This window comes from Gasterosteus aculeatus, chromosome 21 (genome assembly GCF_964276395.1).
Source record: "Gasterosteus aculeatus chromosome 21, fGasAcu3.hap1.1, whole genome shotgun sequence".
NCBI lineage: Eukaryota > Metazoa > Chordata > Actinopteri > Perciformes > Gasterosteidae > Gasterosteus > Gasterosteus aculeatus.
The window spans coordinates 20,383,333-20,408,294 of NC_135708.1; the positions used below are offsets into that span (position 1 = coordinate 20,383,333).

General features: G+C 46.6%; 3 protein-coding genes across 6 annotated transcripts in view; 2 read left to right on the forward strand and 1 right to left on the reverse strand.

The window, feature by feature from the left end:
• Window positions 1-14,499, forward strand: part of rps6ka3b (ribosomal protein S6 kinase, polypeptide 3b) — a 20,710-nt gene extending 6,211 nt beyond the window's left edge. For 2 of the 4 annotated variants that reach the window (XM_078096273.1, XM_078096276.1), the window contains 20 exons: window positions 6,601-6,717; window positions 7,360-7,441; window positions 7,750-7,830; window positions 7,920-7,999; window positions 8,323-8,429; window positions 8,548-8,585; window positions 9,062-9,204; window positions 9,396-9,466; window positions 9,618-9,706; window positions 9,835-9,899; window positions 10,089-10,191; window positions 10,294-10,403; window positions 11,546-11,671; window positions 11,753-11,842; window positions 11,913-12,071; window positions 12,153-12,314; window positions 12,591-12,667; window positions 12,747-12,864; window positions 13,219-13,359; window positions 13,444-14,499. In XM_078096273.1, coding sequence (XP_077952399.1) covers window positions 6,601-6,717; window positions 7,360-7,441; window positions 7,750-7,830; window positions 7,920-7,999; window positions 8,323-8,429; window positions 8,548-8,585; window positions 9,062-9,204; window positions 9,396-9,466; window positions 9,618-9,706; window positions 9,835-9,899; window positions 10,089-10,191; window positions 10,294-10,403; window positions 11,546-11,671; window positions 11,753-11,842; window positions 11,913-12,071; window positions 12,153-12,314; window positions 12,591-12,667; window positions 12,747-12,864; window positions 13,219-13,359; window positions 13,444-13,566 — 2,082 coding nt within the window. In that variant the 3' untranslated portion in view covers window positions 13,567-14,499. Of the gene's footprint in view, window positions 1-5,642; window positions 5,757-6,600; window positions 6,718-7,359; window positions 7,442-7,749; window positions 7,831-7,919; window positions 8,000-8,322; window positions 8,430-8,547; window positions 8,586-9,061; window positions 9,205-9,395; window positions 9,467-9,617; window positions 9,707-9,834; window positions 9,900-10,088; window positions 10,192-10,293; window positions 10,404-11,545; window positions 11,672-11,752; window positions 11,843-11,912; window positions 12,072-12,152; window positions 12,315-12,590; window positions 12,668-12,746; window positions 12,865-13,218; window positions 13,360-13,443 lie in introns of those variants that run through there. The other 2 variants (XM_078096275.1, XM_078096274.1) reach the window with 2 other exon arrangements.
• A 2,637-nt stretch (window positions 14,500-17,136) lies between these two features.
• On the reverse strand, window positions 17,137-19,616 carry LOC144390124 (uncharacterized). The gene is made up of 2 exons (XM_078096277.1): window positions 19,308-19,616; window positions 17,137-18,857 (listed from the first exon to the last, which is right to left on the reverse strand). Exons 1-2 carry the CDS (start codon window positions 19,320-19,322, stop codon window positions 17,799-17,801), a joined length of 1,074 nt encoding a protein of 357 aa, XP_077952403.1. The 5' UTR covers window positions 19,323-19,616; the 3' UTR covers window positions 17,137-17,798.
• A 213-nt stretch (window positions 19,617-19,829) lies between these two features.
• eif1axb (eukaryotic translation initiation factor 1A X-linked b) lies at window positions 19,830-24,588 on the forward strand. The gene is made up of 7 exons (XM_040166842.2): window positions 19,830-20,115; window positions 21,536-21,619; window positions 22,584-22,687; window positions 22,847-22,897; window positions 23,110-23,191; window positions 23,317-23,408; window positions 23,691-24,588. Exons 1-7 carry the CDS (start codon window positions 20,100-20,102, stop codon window positions 23,694-23,696), a joined length of 435 nt encoding a protein of 144 aa, XP_040022776.1. The 5' UTR covers window positions 19,830-20,099; the 3' UTR covers window positions 23,697-24,588.
• The last annotated feature ends 374 nt before the right edge of the window (window positions 24,589-24,962 follow it).

The window sequence follows — 24,962 nt, forward strand, 5'->3', positions numbered from 1 at the left end:
CTCCGTCTCGTACCGGGTTTAGAAACTCGGGGACCCGAGTTCCTCTTCTTCTACTTCTTCTTCCTCTTCTTCTTCTTCTTCTTCTTCCTCTTCTTCTGTACTTTTTACTCCCACATGTCTACATGTTGTGTTAGCGATCTACTCCACAGTACACATGTCTACGTGTTGTGTTAGCGATCTACTCCACAGTACACATGTCTACATGTTGTGTTAGCGATCTACTCCACAGTACACATGTCTACATGTTGTGTTAGCGATCTACTCCACAGTACACATGTCTACATGTTGTGTTAGCGATCTACTCCACAGTACACATGTCTACATGTTGTGTTAGCGATCTACTCCACAGTACACATGTCTACATGTTGTGTTAGCGATCTACTCCACAGTACACATGTCTACGTGTTGTGTTAGCGATCTACTCCACAGTACACATGTCTACATGTTGTGTTAGCGATCTACTCCACAGTACACATGTCTACATGTTGTGTTAGCGATCTACTCCACAGTACACATGTCTACATGTTGTGTTAGCGATCTACTCCACAGTACACATGTCTACGTGTTGTGTTAGCGATCTACTCCACAGTACACATGTCTACATGTTGTGTTAGCGATCTACTCCACAGTACACATGTCTACATGTTGTGTTAGCGATCTACTCCACAGTACACATGTCTACATGTTGTGTTAGCGATCTACTCCACAGTACACATGTCTACATGTTGTGTTAGCGATCTACTCCACAGTACACATGTCTACGTGTTGTGTTAGCGATCTACTCCACAGTACACATGTCTACATGTTGTGTTAGCGATCTACTCCACAGTACACATGTCTACATGTTGTGTTAGCGATCTACTCCACAGTACACATGTCTACGTGTTGTGTTAGCGATCTACTCCACAGGACACATGTCTACATGTTGTGTTAGCGATCTACTCCACAGTACACATGTCTACATGTTGTGTTAGCGATCTACTCCACAGTACACATGTCTACATGTTGTGTTAGCGATCTACTCCACAGTACACATGTCTACATGTTGTGTTAGCGATCTACTCCACAGTACACATGTCTACATGTTGTGTTAGCGATCTACTCCACAGTACACATGTCTACATGTTGTGTTAGCGATCTACTCCACAGTACACATGTCTACATGTTGTGTTAGCGATCTACTCCACAGTACACATGTCTACGTGTTGTGTTAGCGATCTACTCCACAGGACACATGTCTACATGTTGTGTTAGCGATCTACTCCACAGTACACATGTCTACATGTTGTGTTAGCGATCTACTCCACAGGACACATGTCTACATGTTGTGTTAGCGATCTACTCCACAGGACACATGTCTACATGTTGTGTTAGCGATCTACTCCACAGTACACATGTCTACATGTTGTGTTAGCAATCTACTCCACAGTACACATGTCTACATGTTGTGTTAGCGATCTACTCCACAGGACACATGTCTACATGTTGTGTTAGCGATCTACTCCACAGTACACATGTCTACGTGTTGTGTTAGCGATCTACTCCACAGGACACAAAGTCCATGGAAACATTGAGCTTCTGTGTTGTAGAAACTGACCCAGGATCTGATGTTCATGCCTTTTATCTCCCACTCACACAACAGCTCCTTCATACCTTTTGTCTCTAAAGGAGATGTTTCTCCTTGATCTGTGTAACAACACACCCGTGTGTGTGTGTGTGTGTGTGTGTGTGTGTGACGAGCTGTGATTGAGGATCTTGTCTTGCCAGCTCTTAAATAAATGATGATGTCCTTCCTCTGCTCCTGCACATCCATACTTAATCCCTCCCTCTCTCTCCCGCCTCTCCCTGTCTCTCCCCCCTGTCTCTCCCCTCCCTCTCTCTCCCGCCTCTGTCTCTCTCTCCCCCCTGTCTCTCCCCCTCTGTCTCTCCCCCCTCTGTCTCTCGTGTCTTTCCTGTCTATAGCTGCAGTAGTATTAGTAGTATGGGTAGTAGTTGTAGTACTAATGGTCTTAGTAGTATTAGTAGTATCGGTTGTAGTAACGGTAGTAGTTGTAGTAGTACAGTTGTAGTATAAGTACCTAAACATGTTGCTGTATTTGTCTCCCTGTGTCTTCTGGATCACTGGACTACATTTCCCAGAGATCACCTGTTTTTGGGGGGTTTTCGTCTGATGATGTTTCTCTTTCTGTAGATGGAGCTGTTTCTCTGTGTGTGTGTGTGTGTGTGTGTGTGTGTGTGGAGTCTGAAGTGTTTATTAGATGCCTTCAACTGCCTTTTATGGAGATGTTTCATAGCGGATCTGACAGGTGATTGTGTGTCTTTGTGTTATTTGAGCCTCCAGCAAGGCCGACGGAAGTGCACTTTATGCCTCTAACCTGACAAATCCCAAGCGTGGGTGTGTGCGTGTATATAGTGTGTGTGTGTGTGTGTGTGTGTGTAGGGACCATCCGGCCTGTTAATTTGATTGCGTAACAGGCTTAGGGGGGTGCAGATTGTCTGGAATGGCATCTCGCTCAATCCGTGGTAGCTGCTGCCATGGAGAAGCTTTATACACACACACAAACACACACGCACACACATAGCAGGCGTTTAGCACACTCAGACTCACAGCAACACAAAAAATGTAGATTAACAGAATTGTCGGTGTCTCACACACACACACACACACACACACGTGCACTATAGGGATAAGACTGCATGAGAACAGTGTGGCTGGTTTTATTACTGGAGTCCCACTTGTGTCTATTTTTATTAGCAGAGTTAATAAGGGAAATGCAAGTGGAAACGTGGTGTCACTTTTCCCTCATTTCCTTTATCTGTCTCACACTTACACAGACACACACAGACACACACACTGACTCTTCAATCCATCACTGCAATAAACTTGGTTACCGAGTACTTCTTCCTTTTCAAGCCACACGTGACTCCTGCAGTGATGGTCCTCCTTATTTTATGTTTTATACGTGTTGTATTTCACTTTTCACATTATTTTCTGTCTGAGATTCTTCTTTTCTTAATTGCAGCACTTATCATGTAAATACATCTAAATTTAACCTGAACTTAAATGAAACAGTTTTAAATAATGTCAAATTACAGTTATGAGTAAATCAATTATGACTAACCTATAAATCACTGCAAGAATAACGATTGTACGAACCTTTCACAATAAAAGAATGATTAATTTAGGGGAGTTAGGGAATTTATATTCAATTTAGAACACAACCTTACTCGAAAAAATTGGAAAAACCTGATTTTTTATTAGACTAACTAAAACGTATTTTGAAATCTGTTATAAAAATATTAAAGGATTTCTGATTTTATTTTGAAACTGAATTTACTTTTTATAACATGAAGCAGTGAATCATTTTTGGTACATTTTTCTCTAGTGCGTGTGTGTGTTAGTGTGTGTGTGTGCGCGTGCGTGTGTGTGTGTGTGTGTGTGCGCGCGCGTGCGTGTGTGCGTGTGTGTGCGCGTGCGTGTGTGTGTGCGTGTGTGTGTGTGTGCGTGCGTGCGCGTGCGTGTGTGTGTGTGTGTGTGTTGAACTAGTGAGCACTCGCTGAAGGGAAAGCGACAACAGGTGGAGGTGATCCAAGAAATGTCACACGTCCTGCGGACACCGGCCTTGTGCGCATTGTGTACATTGTGCACATTGTGTGCATTGTGTTGGGGGGGCGGCAGGTGGAGGATCTGTCATGGAAGGTGTTTGCGTCCGTATTGTGTGAGTGTGTCGTATGCATTTGTGTGTTTGTGTTTATGTACCAAGTGATAATCTGTGAGTAACAGGTGCTCGTCAGCGGGCGAGTGGGTGTGAACCAGTGGGGGGGGCGTTGGTCCCCGTGGCGTCTTCTCATTGGGGGGGGGGGGGGGGGGGGGGGGGGGCTGTGTGAGTGTGGGGACACCTGATGGAAACACTGAGTGGAAGGTTACAGCTGCAAGGGGGTTAAAGGGGGATCCCGCTTTGGAATCCCCCTCCCCTCTGGGTATCCCCCCCCCTCACCCCCCGACTCTCACTGGTTTGCTCGTCCGAGTCACTCGCTGCCCTCCCTCGCTCACAGAAGACGCTCCTCGGTAATGGCGCAGGAGGCGAAGCGGGCCGGGTGCTCGGTTGCCGGCCTGGTGGTCCGGGCGCTGAGGAGCCGGCTGAAGGCGCTCCGGAGGCTGCTGCTGCTCCCCCGGGAGCAGAGCGGGAGGAACGGGGGGGGGGGACCGGGAACCATCGGCCCGTCTGTGAGTAGTGTGTGTCTGTGTGTGTGTGTGTGTGTGTGTGTGTGTGTGTGTGTGTGTGGGTCTCTTTAGAAAAGGATCTGACAGTCTGCCCCTCTCAGTCCTGCTCCCGGTTCTCCTGCCCCCCTTTTGCTCCAGCAAAAGGTCATCTGGTTCCACCAGACCTGGTGGATCAGGACTACACTGTGCCTGGTTCATAGAGGATCAGGACTACACTGAGACTGGTTCATAGAGGATCAGGACTACACTGAGCCTGGTTCTTAGAGGATCAGGACTACACTGAGCCTGGTTCATAGAGGATCAGGACTCCACTCAGCGTTCATGTTAATTGGATCTGATGATCGTAATGTGTGTAACGTGTGTAACGTGTGACAACATCACTCTGATTCACTGGACTCAGGAGGCCTGTTAATGAGATCTGATAAGGGACAGATGTGCTGCAGGCTCCTCCAGATGTTCTGGTGACATTAACCTCACTGTAGATCACTGTGAGTCACCAAAGAACAGAATAATATATGATGGAGATGGATACAAACGCTAACATGCACAATGATGAGGTGTGTGTCTGTGTGTGTGTGTGTGTGTGTGTGTGTGTGTGTGTGTGTGTGTGTGTGTGTGTGTTCAGGGTTGGCAGTTTTAATCTGTGATTAAGAGGTGCTACATGAGCATCCTGTCGCTTCAACTGATCTTCCATCTGTGGCCTGACTCTCTCACACACACACACACACACACACCCCATAATTCATCACTCCTAAGCTCCGCCTCCACTCAAACACCCCCCCCCTGCTCAGACGCTCCTCCTGGCAGAGAACATGCAGCGTAAACTGCTTGTTTGTTTGCACGTGTGGTTGTTTTTGTAGCTCACGTTGTTTCTTGTCGTTTCTATCTGGTGGCCAACGGCGTTAATCTGCTTCCTCAATCTGAGAGATTTATCTTCCATGTGAATATTTCTGCTGTTTGCTGTGTATCATCATTATTATTATTAACAATATTGAGCAGTACAAGAATGTTTGATCTCAGTCGACGAACATTTCTTTAGTTTTTCATGCTGAATGATTTATGAGCTCATCTGTGAAGTCAACAAAGACAACATGATACTAGTTAAAAACATTAGTTTTGGTCGAGTAAGAAGCTTCCTGGTAATACTTTTTATACGTATGGGTACTTGTACTGAATTAAAGGATTATAGTATTTGTTCTGCTCCAGAATACAACCTCATTCACAGGAGGAAGAGAGAGGTGCAAACCACAGAGGAGATGTGATAACGGTTCAAATAAAGATTGAAAGGCGAGAAAATAAGAGGGGGGGGAGGGAGCGAGGGGGGGGGGGGGGGTGCGGGGGGGAGATGTCTCTGAGGGAGAGAGAAAGTGGGAGGGAGAGAGAGAGAGAAGTGCTCCGCCGGCTCCATCCTGTCGCCTCTCAGTCGACCCACAGGAGCATGTTAGCGCCACAGAGCCTCAGCCGGGACTACAGGACCCACAATGCACTGGGACCCACGGCAGTCAGCCGGTCACCCACCTGGGAACCACAGGTACGGAGGAGAGGGGGGGAGGGAGAGAGAGAGAGAGAGAGGGGGGGAAGCGGGAGAAGGAAAGACAAAATGGGTGGACCGAGACGGGAGAAGAGCAGGATGCATTTGGGTGCAGGGCAGAGAGCATCATGGGGATTGTAGTCTTTGTTCACCTGTTGACTTGATGGGATCAGTTGCACCGGTACGCTAACCTTAACGCCTGCAGGCTGTGGAGTTTGGAGGAGGGACGTGTCACACAGTGTGCTGTCATTAGTCACTCAGCTGCAGAGGGGAGCAGGTACCGGCTCCATGACAACTGTGCGTGTGCGTGTGTGCGTGTGCGTGTGTGTACGTGATACCCCGCTGAGCGGATGACGAGCGTTCGGCACCCTGCTCAACCTGCTGTGTGATTCACGGAGCCGTGAGGGCCGCAGGGAAACGTCCCCACACTGTTAAGCAGCCTGCGGGGCTGCTTCGGTTCACCTGCTGCGTCAGGAACTGCGTTTCCCACAATGCCCTTCAAAGTAGGAACCGAAGACCCAGAAGACGTGCCTGGACTCGCTTCCGCCTGCTGCTGCTGATGTTGAGCGTAGAATGGAGAATCACACTGCAGTGCATTCTGGGATAGCTCTTCAATTAAGAGTTGCTTGCTTATTATTTATTGGTTGATTAAAAAGGACACATGAGTAAATACTTTTATGGACCTCTGATATTTGGTAGTCCACCTCTTGCTAATGAACAGGTGGTCCTGGTTCTGTAAGAACCCAAATGTCCTGTTTAGAGAATGTGCTCCTCTGACAGTGCTAACGATCATGTGTGTGTGTCTGTGTGTGTCTGTGTGTGTGTGTGTGTCTGTGTGTTACAGGACGACGTGCCGATCAAGGAGATCAGCATCACTCATCACGTGAAGGAAGGATCGGAAAAGGCCGACCCGCGACAGTTCGAGCTCCGCAAAGTCCTCGGGCAAGGCTCCTTCGGCAAGGTGTGTGTGTGTGTGTGTGTGTGTGTGTGTGTGTGTGGTTGGTGGACAACAGGACAGATAGGACGTGGTTTTCCTTTGGCCTCAAAGCCCTGCAATGTTTTCATTTGGAAAAGTGCCTTCGAGAGCCCGTTGCCGTGGAGACGGCGGTCTGAGGGCCCTCCGCGCTCGGCGTCTCTATGAATGAACAATCGGCCTCCGCTTGACTTTGTGTTTTCATTGTAATTTACAAGAGAGGAGAGAAAACAAACAAACAAACAAACACACACATGCGGACGCACACTGAACGGCGCATTTAATAGAGAGGAAATCTTCGATACAGCAGGTTGTTTATTTAGTAAATTATAACGTAGAGTCAGACAGACCATTGAGCAGGGGATGCTTTAGGGCGGGGCTTCACGCTGATTGACAGGTCTCCACCAGAGACGTATACGTCGTCTCTACGCACTCTTCAGTCTGAACATGGTTACTTCCTGTTCGCTTCCTCATTGCTAAAAACAAGATGGCGACAGCTAAAAGGCATCAAAAGGTCAGCCAACCAACCAATGAGTGACTTCCCACCGTCACCATTAATACACCATTAATCCTCACACACACGTATGCTACATTGATTGACAGTGTGTGTGTGTGTGTGTGTGTGTTTAGGTCTTCCTGGTGAGGAAGGTCACGGGGCCGGACGCCGGTCAGCTCTACGCCATGAAGGTCCTGAAGAAGGCGACGCTGAAAGGTACAAACAGATCTGCTCGCACAGTATTAACACAACCGGTTGGTTCGGTGTGTCTGGTGGCCGCACGACTCGGAATGTCACGCTTTAACATGAGAGTAGACAGGCGATGGGGTGGAGGGACAGTGGCGTCCTCCATGTTAAGCTGAGGCTGTACGCCACCTGGTGGTGCAGAGGAACACACCACCCTCCGTCATGTTCTCCAGATGGGTTTCATTCTTTTCCCTTTTTTTAAAAACTCTCCTTGCTGATTTTCTTTTCTTCGGAACCGAAATAGAAAAAAGTTGTCGTTTTTTTTGTGTGTCCTCCAGTGCGCGACCGGGTCAGGACGAAGATGGAGAGAGACATCCTGGTGGAGGTCAACCACCCCTTCATCGTCAAGCTGCACTACGGTGAGTCCACCGGCGGCCAATCGGAGCCCTCGGGCCCCTCCCCCTTTTTAGCCGCGGCGCTCACCTGGATCTCTGTTTGCTCCCATCAGCCTTTCAGACGGAGGGGAAGCTCTACCTGATCCTGGACTTCCTCAGAGGAGGAGACCTCTTCACCCGCCTCTCCAAGGAGGTAACTCCTCTTCCTCGGGGGGCATTGAGATCGTACAATATGTTGTGCAGCAGGATGTGCTCCCTCTCGTGGGATGTTTCAGGATGCTTAAAATAAAATATAAATATAAAGAGGATAAAGAGGGAATCAGAGTGTTCTGGTTTCTCCTCCTTCTCAAAGCTCCTCAAAATTCTCCATTTTCTACTTATACAGACGTTTCCACGGTTACCATGACGACCTGAGTAACCATGGAGACGTCTGCATAACATACACAACTCTCATATGGACCTATAAGTCACCTGGTTGTTGTTGTTGTTGTTGACAACGCGCTCCACCTGCTGCAGGTGATGTTCACGGAGGAGGACGTGAAGTTCTACCTGGCAGAGCTCGCGCTGGCCCTCGATCACCTGCACGGCCTCGGCATCATTTACAGGGACCTCAAGCCAGAGAAGTAGGAGCTTGTTGACGCGCACACACACACACACACACACACACACACACACACACACACACTCATGCGGACATTTTTCCTTTTGAGTACAAATAAAAGCAATTTTCTGTCATTTCAGCATCCTGCTGGATGAGGAGGGACACATCAAGCTGACTGGTGCGTAATGTGACACCGTGTGTGTGTGTGTGTGACACAGTGTGTGTGTGTGTGACACCGTGTGTGTGTGTGTGTGTGTGTGTGACACCGTGTGTGTGTGTGTGTGTGTGTGTGTGTGTGTGTGTGTGTGTGTGTGTGTGTGTGTGTGTGTACCAGCCGGGGAGGAAGCATTGAGATCATTTGCTTCAGTGAAACTACGTCCGTCATTAAAGTGCAGATAAAATATTAACATAGTTTTATGGTTGAGATTATTTTCAACTATTAACTCTTGTTTATTTTTGTTATTAGTTGATTGATTGATGGTGACTTTCACATTATTAACCTTATTACTCATGAATTGTTACATTCTAACTGATACAGTGCACTATTACACTAACATTGGTAACAATATTACAAGCACATTACAATTGATAAAACCATCAGCGATACATAAATCTCTGTGTATCTGTGTGTAAATGTTCTCCTTGGTTCCTCAGACTTCGGCCTCAGCAAGGAGTCGATCGACCACGAGAACAAGGCCTACTCCTTCTGCGGGACGGTGGAGTACATGGCCCCCGAGGTGGTGAACCGCAGGGGCCACACGCACAGCGCCGACTGGTGGTCCTACGGCGTGCTCATGGTGAGAGGGGCTGTGATCGGACCCCAGGCGGCCAATCACAGAGGAGCGTCTGTGATTCACAGGGGAGGAGATGGAGGGGCGCGAGTCTCTGATAGAAGAGCTTTAATCATTCCGTGTGCCGTCAGTGACATTTTATCTCTCGCCGTCGGCGTGTTGGTGAAACGTGCACGTGTTGTTGTTCTGCTTCTCAGTTCGAGATGCTGACGGGAACGCTGCCGTTTCAGGGAAAAGACCGGAAAGAGACGATGACCATGATCCTGAAGTAAGACACTCGACGCCGCTCGTATCCGATCACACGGCAGAGAGCAGGCTCCTCCCCCTCAGCGGGTCGAAGGAGTCCTGCTTCCTGCCTCCTCGCTCTCTGAGGGGGACACGGAGCCCTCGTATCTCACCGCGTTCGGCGTGTTTTTCAGGGCCAAGCTGGGGATGCCACAGTTCCTGAGCTCAGAAGCTCAGAGTCTCCTGAGGAACCTTTTCAAACGCAATCCGTCCAACAGATTAGGTGACGGTTATTTTTAGTTTTTATTTTGTACTTTCAGAATATTAAAACAGATAAAAGAAAAAAGCACGAATGGCCAGATGTTAAAACAAAGTCGCCGGACTGAAGGCTGCTTGTTTGTTTGTTTACAGGAGCTGGACCGGACGGCGTGGAGGAGATCAAGAGGCACCCGTTCTTCAGCACCATCGACTGGAACGTCAGTGTAGTCCTGATCCTCTATGAACCGGTCTCAGTGTAGTCCTGATCCTCTATGAACCGGTCTCAGTGTAGTCCTGATCCTCTATGAACCGGTCTCAGTGTAGTCCTGATCCTCTATGAACCGGTCTCAGTGTGAAATGCTGACATAGAGTTTTTTAAGGTCATTAACGCCCTTCCTCCCACGTAGAAGCTGTTCCGCAGAGAGATTCCTCCTCCTTTCAAACCGGCCTCGGGACGACCTGACGACACCTTCTACTTTGATCCAGAGTTCACAGCCAAAACCCCGAGAGGTACTGTACCTCCTGCTCCTCCTCCTCCTCCTCGTCCTCCTTGTCCTCCTCCTGCTGCTCGCCATCATACGTATTTATTTCTTCTCTGTGTTTGTGAGTCAGACTCTCCGGGGGTTCCTCCCAGCGCCAACGCCCATCAGCTGTTCAGGGGGTTCAGTTTCGTGGCGATAACAGAAGAGGACACGCAGCCGATCCCCAGCACGATGGTGCAGGTGCGTCCGCACTTATTAGACACTCAACTAACCTGATTCATAGAGGGACACCTCAGAAAAAACATGTCAAATAGACGTCTTTGCTAGAGACCTGTCAATCAGCGTGTAGCTCCGCCCTAAAGCGTCCCCTGCTTCATGGTCTGTTTGACTCTAAATGGACCATCATTCACTAAATGAACCTCATGTTGTATTGAAAAATACCTGAAACTAGAGACTGAGACCATAAACTCATGTTTACATTGTTTAGTCGCCCCCTGCTGGTCACTACAGAGAAGTAGAGTCATTTCCTCATAGACGTCTATGGGAGCAGAGGAGTCGCCCCCTGCTGGTCACTACAGAGAAGTAGAGTAATTTCCTCATAGACGTCTATGGGAGCAGAGGAGTCGCCCCCTGCTGGTCACTACAGAGAAGTAGAGTCATTTCCTCATAGACGTCTATGGGAGCAGAGGAGTCGCCCCCTGCTGGTCACTACAGAGAAGTAGAGTCATTTCCTCATAGACGTCTATGGGAGCAGAGGAGTCGCCCCCTGCTGGTCACTACAGAGAAGTAGAGTCATTTCCTCATAGACGTCTATGGGAGCAGAGGAGTCGCCCCCTGCTGGTCACTACAGAGAAGTAGAGTCATTTCCTCATAGACGTCTATGGGAGCAGAGGAGTCGCCCCCTGCTGGTCACTACAGAGAAGTAGAGTCATTTCCTCATAGACGTCTATGGGAGCAGAGGAGTCGCCCCCTGCTGGTCACTGCAGAGAAGTAGAGTCATTTCCTCATAGACGTCTATGGGAGCAGAGGAGTCGCCCCCTGCTGGTCACTACAGAGAAGTAGAGTCATTTCCTCATAGACGTCTATGGGAGCAGAGGAGTCGCCCCCTGCTGGTCACTACAGAGAAGTAGAGTCATTTCCTCATAGACGTCTATGGGAGCAGAGGAGTCGCCCCCTGCTGGTCACTACAGAGAATGCAGCCTCAAGGCTTCACCTGGATAAAAGGCTTCAAGGAGGAGAGGAAGTGGTTGTTGCCCCCCTCCCCAAAAGATTGCGTCCCTTACGATCTCAAGTTAATACAACAACCTTAAAAGTTTGAACCACTCGATCTCGACTGCGGTCGCCATCGCCCCCCCCTCTGACCTCCGTCTCTCCGCCTGCAGCAGCTCCACAGAAGCACGTCGCAGTTCTCGGACGCTTACGACATCAAAGAGGACATCGGCGTCGGCTCGTACTCCGTCTGCAAGCGCGCCGTGCACAAAGGGAGCGGCATGGAGTACGCCGTCAAGGTAGGAACGCCACCGAGTCCCTGAGGTTTTAATGCCCCCCCCCCTTCCACCCCAGTGAATTTCACCCACACTTGTCTGCAGATCATCAGCAAGACCAAGAAGGACCCGACGGAGGAGGTGGAGATCCTGCTGAGATACGGACAGCATCCCAACATCATCACCCTCAAGGACGTGAGTCACGTTCCCCATCGCAAACGCAGCGCTTTTATTCTGAAAACCAGCTGATCGATTGATCCCTCAGGTGTACGACGACGGCCGCTCCGTCTTCCTGGTGACGGAGCTCATGAAGGGAGGAGAGCTGCTGGACAAAATCCTGCGGCAGAAGTTTTTCTCTGAGCGGGAGGCCAGCGCCGTCCTCTACACCATCACCAAGACGCTGGAGTACCTGCACGTACAGGGGGTACGTCTCTCGATATTCAGACTCTTTTTCAGAAGCACGGAAGCCCCTTATTTTAAAGCCCCGCCCCTTCCTGTCCGGCAGGTGGTGCACCGAGACCTGAAGCCCAGCAACATCCTCTACGTGGACGAGAGCGGGAACGCCGAGTCCATCAGGATCTGCGACTTCGGCTTCGCCAAACAGCTGCGGGCGGAGAACGGGCTGCTGATGACGCCGTGCTACACTGCCAACTTCGTGGCCCCGGAGGTGACCTTTGACCTCCTCATATGTGTGATTGGTCTCTGGCCTGTAAAACAAAACCAAACAGAACTCTGGAGAAGTAAATGTGGCAATGAGATGTTCAGCATCATTCTCATTGTTATTGTTATTATCAGCGTGAGAAGACTCTCTTTTCATTATTGAGGATTGATTCATTTTAAACCTTGATGCGCTGGATTAGAGCGGAATTAGAGGTCGGATGGAGCAGGATGAGCTCTGTGGTTCCTCACATCAGGAGCCTCATCCTCCTCGTGTCCTCCTCAGGTCCTGAAGAAGCAGGGCTACGACGCAGCCTGTGACATCTGGAGTCTGGGAGTGCTGCTGTACACCATGCTGACGGGGTAGGAGCTCTTCCAGATGTTGTCACACGGTTATCAGATAAGGTGCCCAGATGTTAACGATGACGGTTCCCTCCTCCAGCTTCACTCCCTTCGCCAACGGGCCGGAGGACACACCCGAGGAGATCCTGGCTCGCATCGGCAGCGGGAAGTTCTCCCTGAGCGGCGGATACTGGACCTCCGTCTCCGCAGAGGCCAAGGTGTGACCTCTGACCTCTGACCCCATCTTCACTCGCTTCCCTTCGCTGCTTTAGCTCAGGGATGATGATGACATCATCCTGTTGTTCATCTTTAAAGCCTAAACTGACTTCAGATCAGCTGCGAATATCCAAGAAGTCGATACCTTAAAAACAAGAGGGAAATGTTCCTCTCAGCCGGTCTGATCACATGTTCCTCCCGTCTCTTAACTTTAAATTCAAGATGCTTAACTGCTATTTTTTATTTTATTAACTTCTGTCCAAAGGAACGAACACGCGTGTCTTCAATAACAAACAACAGACCTGAGTACAAAAGGATCCCTGAACTCACGTGTGACCTCTGACCCCCTCCCCCAGGACCTGGTGTCCAAGATGCTCCACGTGGACCCCCATCGGCGGCTGACGGCTGGTCAGGTCCTGAGACACCCGTGGGTGACGCACCGAGACCAGCTGCCCAAATACACCCTCAACAGACAGGACGCCCCACACCTGGTCAAGGTACACACGCACACACACGCACACACGTGTATAACAAGCATGCAGCGCCTTAATGCCTTACGTTGATTGGCGGGTCCCCTGCAGGGAGCGATGGCCGCCACCTACTCGGCCCTCAACAGGAACGTCCCCCCCGTGCTGGAGCCGGTGGGCTGCTCCACTCTGGCCCAGAGGAGGGGTCTGAAGAAGATCACCTCCACCGCTCTGTGACCTCTGACCCCTCCCTCAATGTGACCTCCTTCTCCTGGCTGTGGTCCGGTCCGGAGGGGGACAGACTACTACTGATAAAACCGCTAAACGCCAAATAGGAACAAAAAGACCCCCCCCCCCCCCCCCCCCCCCCCCCGCATTGCACCTCAACGGACTCTTCTGATTGGCTGGTTATCTCTCAGCTAAAAACATGTTCCTGTCTATGCTCGGGACAATCAAAGCCCTGCGCCTGGGGAGGGAGGGAGGCTTGTATCCTGCCACAGGGACACGTTAATCTCATGTTTGCATTTAAAGCTGCAGGTCGCTGTATTTAAACCTCAAGTAGCCTCTGACATTAACGAGCATCTAACAACATTTTTATGTTTTACAGGCATAAAGAAAAGTCTTTAGGGAGCTCTTATTTTGTAGAGACTTCCTGCGATCCAGTATTTTTACCTTCCGGTGACAAAAAAAACACAGAGAACAAAAATCAATCAAGCTTTTCGTCCTGATTAGTTTCAATTTAACTCAAAGAAACCGAGTGAAACAAATAGATCCCTGACTGTAAGTTATGAATATTTTCCCGTGTGTGTGAGAGAAAACCTGGGAGAACGATTCTTAATTTGCCTCGTTGAAACATTTCGGGGATTCACCTGAGCACAAATGTGAACAGAATCCGCCTTTTCTGTTTCCCGTTATTCATTTTAAAGCTGCACAAGATGCTGAAACGTGTTCGTTTTCTTATTTGACTTTATAATCCTGCAATAGATTTATGCAACAAAAAGTACTCAGCTGTTACTATAACGTAGAAGTAGCAGTTTTCTAAATATTAGTATTTGTTATGCAGAATGACCACCTCTACCGGATAATAGTGATAAATACATTGATGTTAATATCAATGCAATACAAGTATTCCTCACGTCCTTTTGTTCACTTTTCCATAAACATAGCAAAGTAAAATGTGGTACAAAGTAGTGGAAACCTTCAAATAAAGTACAAGCATAACCAGTAGTACTCGGCCCAAAGGCTTAAAGCCATGAAACAGGAAGTTGTGTTATTTTTAGGATTCTTGTGCAGCTTCAACGTGACTCAAACTCCTCGGGGAGAACGTCCACATTTTGCACAACGAACAACCGAGTCTTCTTCTCGAGGGCCCCCATGTTGTGTTTTTTTTATTCCGGCGGCGTCCCCGGTTACCCCCGGTTACCCCCGGTTACCGGTCGAGCTTCCTGCTTCCACAAAAAAAAAAAAACGACCGACCGTCTCCGTCTGCAGCGGACGGGACGGAGGAACTGTAAATATGTCTCCATGTACGAGCAACTCAGGTTTCTATGAATCAAGACAATGCATTTATACACACACACGTGTGTACACACCATATATACAAACATATATGACATGTACACATGCATGTGTGTATCCAGGAGGAGAGAGGTGTACATAGAATATGCACAAAGGAGAGAGGAGATGTTCATCAGTCATGCAAAATACATATGGCTCTATATAGATCTATGTTTCTCTCTCTATATAGACAGAGATTATAGATCTATGTATCTCTCTCTATATAGACAGAGATTATAGATCTATGTATCTCTCTCTATATAGACAGAGATTATAGATCTATGTATCTCTCTCTCTCTATATAGACAGAGATACATAGATCTATGTATCTCTGTCTATATAGAGAGAGATACATAGATCTATATATCTGTCTATATCTAGACAGATATGTAGATATATGAGTATCAGAACCCTTTAAATCAAAGTATAGCAGGGAGAGGAAAACACATTTAAGGAGTATTCAAAACTACTTTGATGTGTTACTCAAATACTAAAGGGTCACTTCACCAATATTGAACACAACGTTTCCCACAATGCAACGGCGTCTTTCAGCGAGCGCTCTGACTGCCTCACGTCTTCCAAACTGCTCTCCAACACTTTGTGAGAGTTTTGTTATCTGGAGGTTTCATCCGGTCACTTTTCTTTCACAGAATAGCAGGACGCGCTAACTAGCGACTAGCTGGCTGGTTAGCTGGCGACTAGCAGGCTGGTTAGCGAGCTTGCTAACTCCACCATGGCTTGGCTGCTACACTGAGCAGATGATAAAACCTCCATAAAAGCTTTTAGTGTCGTAGCCTCAATAATCAATCAAGCCTGGAAATAACGACATCATTCGGTAATAAATAAATATCCTCCAAAGCAAAATGACCATTTGAAACAAAGTAAATATGATAAACCTCGATTTATTATTGTAAATGTTTTCCTTCTGTTAAACCTACTTTAGATTTATCATTTAAAATGTTCCCTGTGTTTTGGTGACCTGTCCCTTTTAATCCCAACAGTCAGGATATTGATCATCGCTGATGGTGACATGGTGATAGGATATTGATCACTGATGGTGACATGCTGATAGGATATTGATCACTGATGGTGACATGCTGATAGGATATTGATCACTGATGGTGACATATTGATTATCGCTGATGGTGACATGCTGATAGGATATTGATCACTGATGGTGACATGCTGATAGGATATTGATTATCGCTGATGGTGACATGCTGATAGGATATTGATCACTGATGGTGACATGCTGATAGGATATTGATTATCACTCCTTGATGACATGTTGATAGACTGCCGACAATCAGATAACATTGATAAACATCTCTCTCCTCTTCCTGTAAACCAGTTGTAAACAAACTGCTTCCTGCCGGCGTCGTCAGAACGTCCGTCAACATAAAGGGAACTTTTAGCGCTCTGAGATGGTCTTTGTTTTATATGAAATGAATATATATATATGAGGAATGTAAAAGGATTTGTGTTTTTCTGTGAAACTGGGGAATAGCTTTTCTTCTTCTTCTTCTTCTTCTCTGCTCCCGCGTTGCTGCTGCGCCAGCTCTCTGTTTTTGTACCAGAGCCAGTTGGACTTTCTATTAAAAACAATAAAAAGGACGATCAGCTGCGTTTCTGCTTCTTTAAGATTTACACTCTTTCCTTTAGATTAAGAGCAACAAATAATGTTTTTGTTTTCTCGCAAAAAAACTTCACCTGAAAGGACTGAAGTATGATATTTGTTAAAATTACCCATAACGTCACAAGTGCTGTTTTTAAAAAGTACAATAGCAGAAGTATAAAGTAGCAGAACATGGAATTGTGATTGCAATCAGAAATGATCAATAAGCATAAAACCCAGAAACCAGATTAGGGTCTGAATACTTGGATGTGGATTAATGTTATATATTGGGGCTGTATGCATTAAGAGTAAGCAGTTGTTTCAGATTTATAGATGAAAATATGAACTTCTTTAAGGTTTCTTCATCATTACATGTCATTTAGCTGACATTTTTAACCCATGGTTTTCCTACATTTTGCCCGGGGAGCAGTTAGAGGTCAGGTGTCTTGCTCAGGGGCACTTTTATGTGACGTGGAGCAGCCGGGGTTCGAACCGCCGGCACACCCGCTCTACTCCACGCGCCACAGTCACCCCAAAACATTGGCGCCGGTATCTGATAATATAAATGAATATAATGGTTTGAAGCGAACTGCTGGAAAATAAACCTGAATTCTGTAAAATAACACAAAGAAAAATAGATTTTTATATTTTTTTTTATTTCACAAAATTTAAAAAAAAAACTTTAGTACGCAGTAAAATAAATTCTACAGCAAACAAGAGAAAATCCATACAACAAATATTTTCTTTTTTCATCAGAAAACACGCAGTTCATCTGTGTTTCTGCAAGAAATTGTTTGAGTTTCCTCTTCTACAGTTTAAATGGTTGAAAAGGAAAAAAACAAAACTGTATTTTAGAGTAAAATGAAATAAACACCTGAATCACAATGCATTTTTTTCTATTCGATTCACATGATCGTTTTTTAAAATTGAAATCACCACAATGAACATTTTGTGCTCGTTGTTTATCTTTTAAGTCGTATTTGATCACCCGAATCTTAATTTGTGGAGGAAAAACGTGTTTAAAATGAACTGAACACAAAAACTAAAGAGTGATGTCACCGTTTCCCAGAAGCACCTGAACGCCCCAAATCGGCAGATCCTTCAGTTCTCATTTTCATCTCTGAAAGAAAGAACTGGAGGTAAATACGGAACTATTCTGTTAAATTAAACTTTTTAAAAAGACCCAGGTTGATTAAAAATGTAAAATAACGATTTCTTCCTCACTGGTGTTCGGAGCAGAGCGTTAATTTGGTAAAGAAAGAGAGCGGAGCGCCTCCCCCCGGAGGAGCCCCACGCGTCAGAAGTCTGAGTCGTCTGTGGCAGAGTTGTCTGGGTTGGCGGAGACCCCGAGTGTCTGAGGGGGGGCTTCGCTCGGAGCCGCCTCTTGCTGCTGCTGCTGCTTCCGGTCGTGGTTGCGGATGTGCACGAGCAGCCCCCGCTCCGTCATCTCGTAGATCCGACACCTGGTGCAGAAGAACGGCGACACGCCGACGTGCCGGAACTGATCGGCCAGGTAGGAGGCGAGCGACGTGAAGCCCTTGTTGCAGATGTCGCAGCGGGGGACCACGCCCGGGTGCTGCTGCTCCAGGTGCCTCCTCAGGCCCCACTTCGACCCCTTGTACCCCTCCTCCGCCGGCGGGCAGAGGAGGCAGGAGAACACGGCGCTCTGGTTGGCGTGCCGCTTGGTGTGGGCGTCCAGCTCCACCTGCGTGCGGACCTTGTGCTTGCAAGTGGCGCAGAAGAAGGTCTTCTTCCCCTCCAGCAGGTGGAGGTGCTTCAGGTGGACGGCCAACCCGGAGGCCCGCTTGAAGGAGCGGCCGGGCGGGGGGCACAGCGTGCACACCAGCGGGCGCCCATCCAAGGCCAGGTTCCCAATGTAGTCCTCCCCGAGCTCCAGCACGCACTTGTTGCTCCCCAGCGGCTCCGCCTCCTGCTGCCGCCTCCTCACCTCCTCCTCCTCCTCCTCTCGGGCCCTCGGCTTCCTCTTCTGCCTCGGCCTCCGGGACAGCTTGGCGGGCGAAGGAGCTGTGGCGTCCACGCCGGCCGGGTGTTTGAGCGCCGGCTTCCTGGCCGGGAGCGGCCGGTCCACCGACATGCTGAACTGGTAGCTCTCGCCGTCCTCTTCGGGGTTTGAATACTCGATGACGTAAACGCCGCCGCCGTCCTCCTCCTCCACCTCTTCCTCTCCTACTGCCTCCTCCTCCCCCCCGGGGGGCACGGAGGACTCCATCTCGTAGCACGCCGCGGCGGCTTTCCCCCTCCCGCCGTTGTGAAATTGCTCCTGTGCGATGTGCGTGTCGTCGATCCTCACCACCGTGATCTGGTCCATCCCGGTCGCGGGGCCCCAGGGCGACGCCTGGGCACCAACGATATATGTTAGATCAATGCTGTGCAATGTGTATCGAGCATATGTCAAGAGCTCCAGACTCACTTACAGCAAACACAACAAACAGCCTCACTTGAACAAAAAACAATGGCAAATATTTTAAGAAGATAAAACTAATTAAAAGCACTGCTTGCAGGTTATCAAACGCCTGGTTTTGCTCTAAATATCTGATGTTACGTAACTTTACATATATGATATATGCAGATGTGCACTTCAATATTGCAGGTGGTAAAATAGAGCTAATTTGAATACCTTTTATAATGTGTAAAAAGAGAATCAGCATCATACTTTATTTATCAATAATATAAATGTTAACTAACGTAATATGTGGTTTAGTACAACATTTCCCTGAAGCAACACGAAAAGAAGAAGTACAAATACTTTTTGTCAGTTTCCCCGCAGCGCACCGCGTCCACTCACCATGAAGTCAGCCATCGCAGCCGAACCTCGTTGACCTGGTTAGCTGGAAAACACCACTGCAGCTAGCTTAGCAACCAGCCGGCTAACGCTTCCCGCGGGAAATAAGTATATTATTCGAACTTTGCACCGCGCGGCTGTCGATCGGTGGTAAACGCGGAGTTGGAACCCAAATGTGGCTCTTCGGGGCAGGACGAGGTCTCGATCTGTGCCTCGGGTAACCCCCAAAATATGTTTTAAAAAAAATCCTGGGGGAAATAATAACATCAACAGCGCGCGGGAGCGACTTCCGCCGCCTGGTGGCGCGGAGGAGCACTGCACCACCGCTTTTGTTCAATAAACTGTGAACAATAGAAGAGAAGGTTGATAACAAAAGGTTGATAACACTTTTATTCTTAATTATGTGAAAGCGAAACCGTAGTTTTGTGTCATTCCTAACTAGTTCTTGTAGGAAATAGAAAAATATGCTTTACAAAAGATGGAACGGCCTTTGAGTTAGATTTATTTTTCTGTGTTGTTTGCATGCTTCTTTCCAAATTGTTTACACGAGAAATTATTCAATACAATAAAGAAATGGCAGATCATTGTCATTGTAACAATCATCTGTTACAATAAAGCAACGTGCTTTTGAATGTCTTTCTTGGCGCATGCGCAAAGTGGACGACCATCTCATCGGTGACTAGCTAGTTAATCGTAGCGTTTGGTCAGTTTAGATCTGACCGTTGTACACAGTTATTATTTAACCGTGATTTGTTGCTACCAAGCAGGATTAACGTCACCGAGGCGTGAAAGAACATGCCCAAAAATAAAGGTAAGGGACGGAACAAGACCTGTGTTTCGGTGTCGGTAATTATCTTTCGAGCCCGCCGTTAAACACACGCAGTGAAAACGTGACACCGACAAGCTAACGCTAGTTAGCAACTTAAATTATTTTGTTTTTTATTAAACTTTCATTTACACGACATTAAGAACTATTTACCCCGATGTGGGACGTGCCTTCGTGTCACATACACACGTATTGTGAATTCGGCTGTAACGATAATGAAGCTAGTTCGGGCTCATTCGTGTTTCTAAACACTTTTATACCGGTTAGCCAGCTAACAGCTAGCGTACATAGCAGATTAATGCTATTACTAGCTGATGCAGCTAACTAGCTAACGTTAGTTCCTGTATAACCCCTCCCCGGTGGAGTCGATTCATCTTCAATGGATACCTGATGACTTAAGGTAACTGTACCTGGATACTAAACTCATTTAAGGCTCTGGGATGTGTCTCTGATTAGGAAACTAGCAGTTGACTTGCAGACGTTAGCTTGTCTTCTCGTCATCACCGTTAACATTAATAATATATCTATATTCATCTTCACATTCGTTTACAAAAGATACACACCTTACACATACTGGAGTACAACTCCAATAACTGCATTTTAAAGGCATGTCAATATTAACCATCAAAACGTTACTTCTGACTCACACTCATGTGAAACAACAATAATTAATGTGTAGTTTACTATAATAAGATCTCAATGCGTCACTTTAGTTTGAAAATTGTTCTGGAATATATTTCGGATATGTTTTTAGTGAATAATGAATTTTTGAGGCAAACTCAACAAATAATTGCATTTTTATTTATGCATTTATTTGTTCATCTCAGTTGCCAAGTATACCAAATATTTTGCTTAAGCAAAGACTTGATTAACACCACTTTTGACTAACACTACATTGGAAAAAAGGTCATATAATGCTTATCAGATGTTGAAAGGAAGTCATATGCACTAGTGGAGTATTTTTCTGATTCTGCTTGCACTTGGACAGCATTTTAGTTAAAATGTATATTAATACAGACTATTTTTCTATTATATATTTTATAGTTTGTACTCTCGTATCGACATAAATCAAGATTTTACTGTTGCAGTATGTGTCAATTTCTGCACATTAATTAATTGATTGGTGTTTCAGTTCTACACTTATACTGGTACTATAAACTGGTGAATAATGACATTTACAACAAGAAATGTTTCAAGCGTTTATTATATTTTGAATGCATAAATCATCATTTATGATGTAACTAAAGTTGTCCAATTAAAAACATTTACACTACTCAAGTAAATCTCCTTTATAATATTTTAATTGAATGTTGATAAGCATTTACTGTAGTAAACACTGGAGTGTATCTAACCGATTCGCTCCGAAGGAACTGAAATGAACCGACGTGTTCCTCTGTGTCCGTAGGAAAGGGAGGAAAGAATCGTCGACGTGGAAAGAACGAGAATGAGTCTGAGAAGAGGGAGCTGGTGTTCAAAGAGGACGGACAGGGTGAGTTCTGGTCCTCAGCTGATCAGGAGAGAAACGTTTTCCCCCCCATACGTTAACCGAAGATCCGTCTGGCTGCAGGGAATAGTTAGTTTATGATAGTTCAATAAACACACGCGTGACAAGCTGTGAAACCAGAGAAAACATCACCGGTGAATGAAGCTTAAACCCTTTAATTAAATAATTAATAATAATTAAACTTTTTTCTTTTTTGAAAGTAAACTGAATGACCTGAAGACTTCAGCTTTGAGAAATCCGCTCAACGAAAAACACTGAATCGGTTGATTGATTATGAGAATAACGGTTTGTTGTAATTGGTCCGGCTGCAGCGGTTACACCACAAAGTTATTATTGCTGATTCTCCTTTGTGGCTGGTCTCAGCAGGCTAATCAGCAGGTTAGGAGAAGAGTTATTTTTAAGACAACGGATAATAAAACGTAAACATGTAGAATCGGCTCACGTTTAAAGATCACAGAAACCTGTTTGAAGAAGAGTACTTTTATTTTGACGTGGCAGAAGCATCTGCCTGCAGAGCTCGGCGCTGCCAGAATCCCGTTGTCACGGCAACAAGCCCAGCGGCTTTGTCGCCATAAGAAGCCTGTTCCACTGGTGAAGGGTTCCTCTAATGCAGGGGGGGGGGAATCTTCATGAATTGTGTGTGCGCGCACGTTTGTGTATATATAATATTTCACCTTTACCGTTGGACTAAATGCGATTTTAAACCCACCTTTTTTTTATTAAAATTGTAATAATTTCAGACATCAGTATGTTTTTATTTTATGTGAAGTTGTCCACTTGTATTCAGTTGTTAAATTTATTTTATTTGATATATGATCAGTCGTAGCATGGAACTTTTTGTGTTTACATTAAGTCTGCTGTGAATGTCTCCGTTCACCTCATATGAACCTCTCCTCGGCCCTTGTCTCCTCTGCCCTTGTCTCCTCTCCTCCACTGTCTCCCCTCCCAGAATACGCCCAGGTGATAAAGATGCTGGGCAACGGCCGTCTGGAGGCCATGTGCTTTGACGGGACCAAGCGGCTTTGCCACATCAGAGGAAAACTCCGGAAAAAAGTAGGAGAATCCACCTTTTCTCTTCCACCTCCGACCAGCACACAGGGAAAACCTCCCGACGCAGTGCTGAGTCGGCGTGTTCTCAATGGATTGGGGGGGTCACAGTGTTCAGCGTGCTGCTGTGTGACGCGGAGATAACATCTCCCGTCTCTGTTGTAGGTTTGGATCAACACGTCAGACATCATCCTGGTCGGACTCAGGGATTACCAGGTGAGTGTAGTGCTGCACAAGCTGGTCACTAATGGAGCGGTACATCCCATCATGCATTGCGCTGAAGGACTTTACTTTTGTTCCTGTCATTCTTATCATTTAGACATCATGTCTCTCATAGCTAAAACATTTTTCTGATCACCAGCGTCATTTCAATACTTGTTCATTTAAACTTTTTCTTTTACCAAATTAACGCTCTGCTTCCGTTCCAGGACAACAAAGCCGACGTCATCCTGAAGTACAACGCGGACGAGGCTCGCAGCTTGAAGGCGTACGGAGAGCTGCCCGAGCACGGTGAGTCGCGGCGGCGTGGAATACGGCTCGCAGAGCGTGTGTGGATCTCCGTGTTCATTTACCCGCAAAGGGAGCGGCACCGTCCCTCACACGTGACTAACGGTCCGCTGCTTTCCTCCTCGCAGCCAAAATCAACGAGACGGACACCTTCGGGCCCGGAGACGACGACGAGATCCAGTTTGATGACATCGGGGACGACGACGAAGACATTGATGATGTAAGCTGTGTTTTTACTTCAGTATCCACTCAAATAGTTTTACTTTTAAACCCTGAACTTGTTTTTCAAAAGAAGAACTGAGACACCAAATATTGTCTGTTACTCTGAAGCAGCTGTAGGAAAACTGCCACATTTACATTTAATCCATATTATCTGACAAATGAAACATTCCCAAAAATATTCAAACCACTTTGAAGTCCCTTTTATAGCCACAAATGTTCCAAATGTGATACAACTGCAAAAATGTGAGTCTAAAGAACCTGTTTCCTCTGTATTCTCCAGATCTAAAGACCTGCTGCTGAAGGGGGGGTTGGGGGGGTTTACCAGAGAAGCTCCCGTTGGATTGTTTAGAGCCGGTGCGCCGCGACCGATGACCATTATTTCTTATTAAGATCAGCCTGCCAGTGTGGAAGCATCAGCCGGCGCTTTGTTCCTCTCGCTGAGTGCACGAGAAGGAAAAGGAGACTCTGTCCATGGTTTGGATGGAGGATCTGGAGCAGGCTGATTGTTTTCAGGGTGACTTCCCCGACGTGTCGCTCCATTTCCACCTTTTTTATTTCGTTTTTCTGCTTCTAACATCAACAAAATTTCTCACCTTTATTTTTTTTTCTTCATCGGAGACGGGCGCAGTATCAAGGAACATCTTTTAACGTTTAGAGGAGTCACACCGAGGCCGGAGAACATCTTTTAACAATGTATTTATATTTCACACAGATGTGGAATTTAACAACAAGTACAGAATCTCTGGGTTCGTCAATAAAAAGATAAAACCATGTTTTGTTTTTCTTTTGTACTCACGTGTGGCTCTGCGTCTTTTTGAAGTTGTTTTGAACCGTGACGGTCGATCCGGCTCGCCAAAGGACGGAGAATAGTATGAATCTGAATGTCTTCTTTATGTTTTTTCTGTTGATCTCTCGGCTCACCGTCTCTTTGGACCGTTGGTTCCCAAACCCCCCCCCGACCCCGACACACACCGGTAACAACCTCACGTCTAGAAAATCAAAATACCAGATATAAAGTAGTTTATTTTTCCTCCCCGCCTCGACTTGCCGTCCCCTGATGGGGCCCTGCACCTCAGTTTGGGAACCTCTGGCCCGCGCGTCGCTGTCACTCTGAATAATGGAAGAAATAAAATGTTCAGTGTTTGAAGGTTGGGTTTCCAATAAAGATCTTAACTGTACTGACCCGGCGTGGTGATTTTGCTCAACGTCCTGCGCCGTCTGAAGAGGGCGCCGCTGAGCTGCTGTGGAGAGACTTGTCTCCGTCCTTCGGAGGGGGACAGAAATGACCTTGAGCTGCCGTCTCCGTGTGCTTCTCACTTTTTCCTATTATGGCATTACATCAAATATGTATAGACATTTTTTTAGATAATTGCATATATGTATCTTTTTCAAATTGATGAATACATTGCAGTTTCATCATTTATTAAATTATATATATAATTTAATAAGTATATTTCCAATGCAAACATTGTACTTGTTAAAGTGGTAATTTCTTCCCTGTAGCGTGTTTTTCAGGTTGTATTTGTTTATAATTACACACACTATGCGGTCG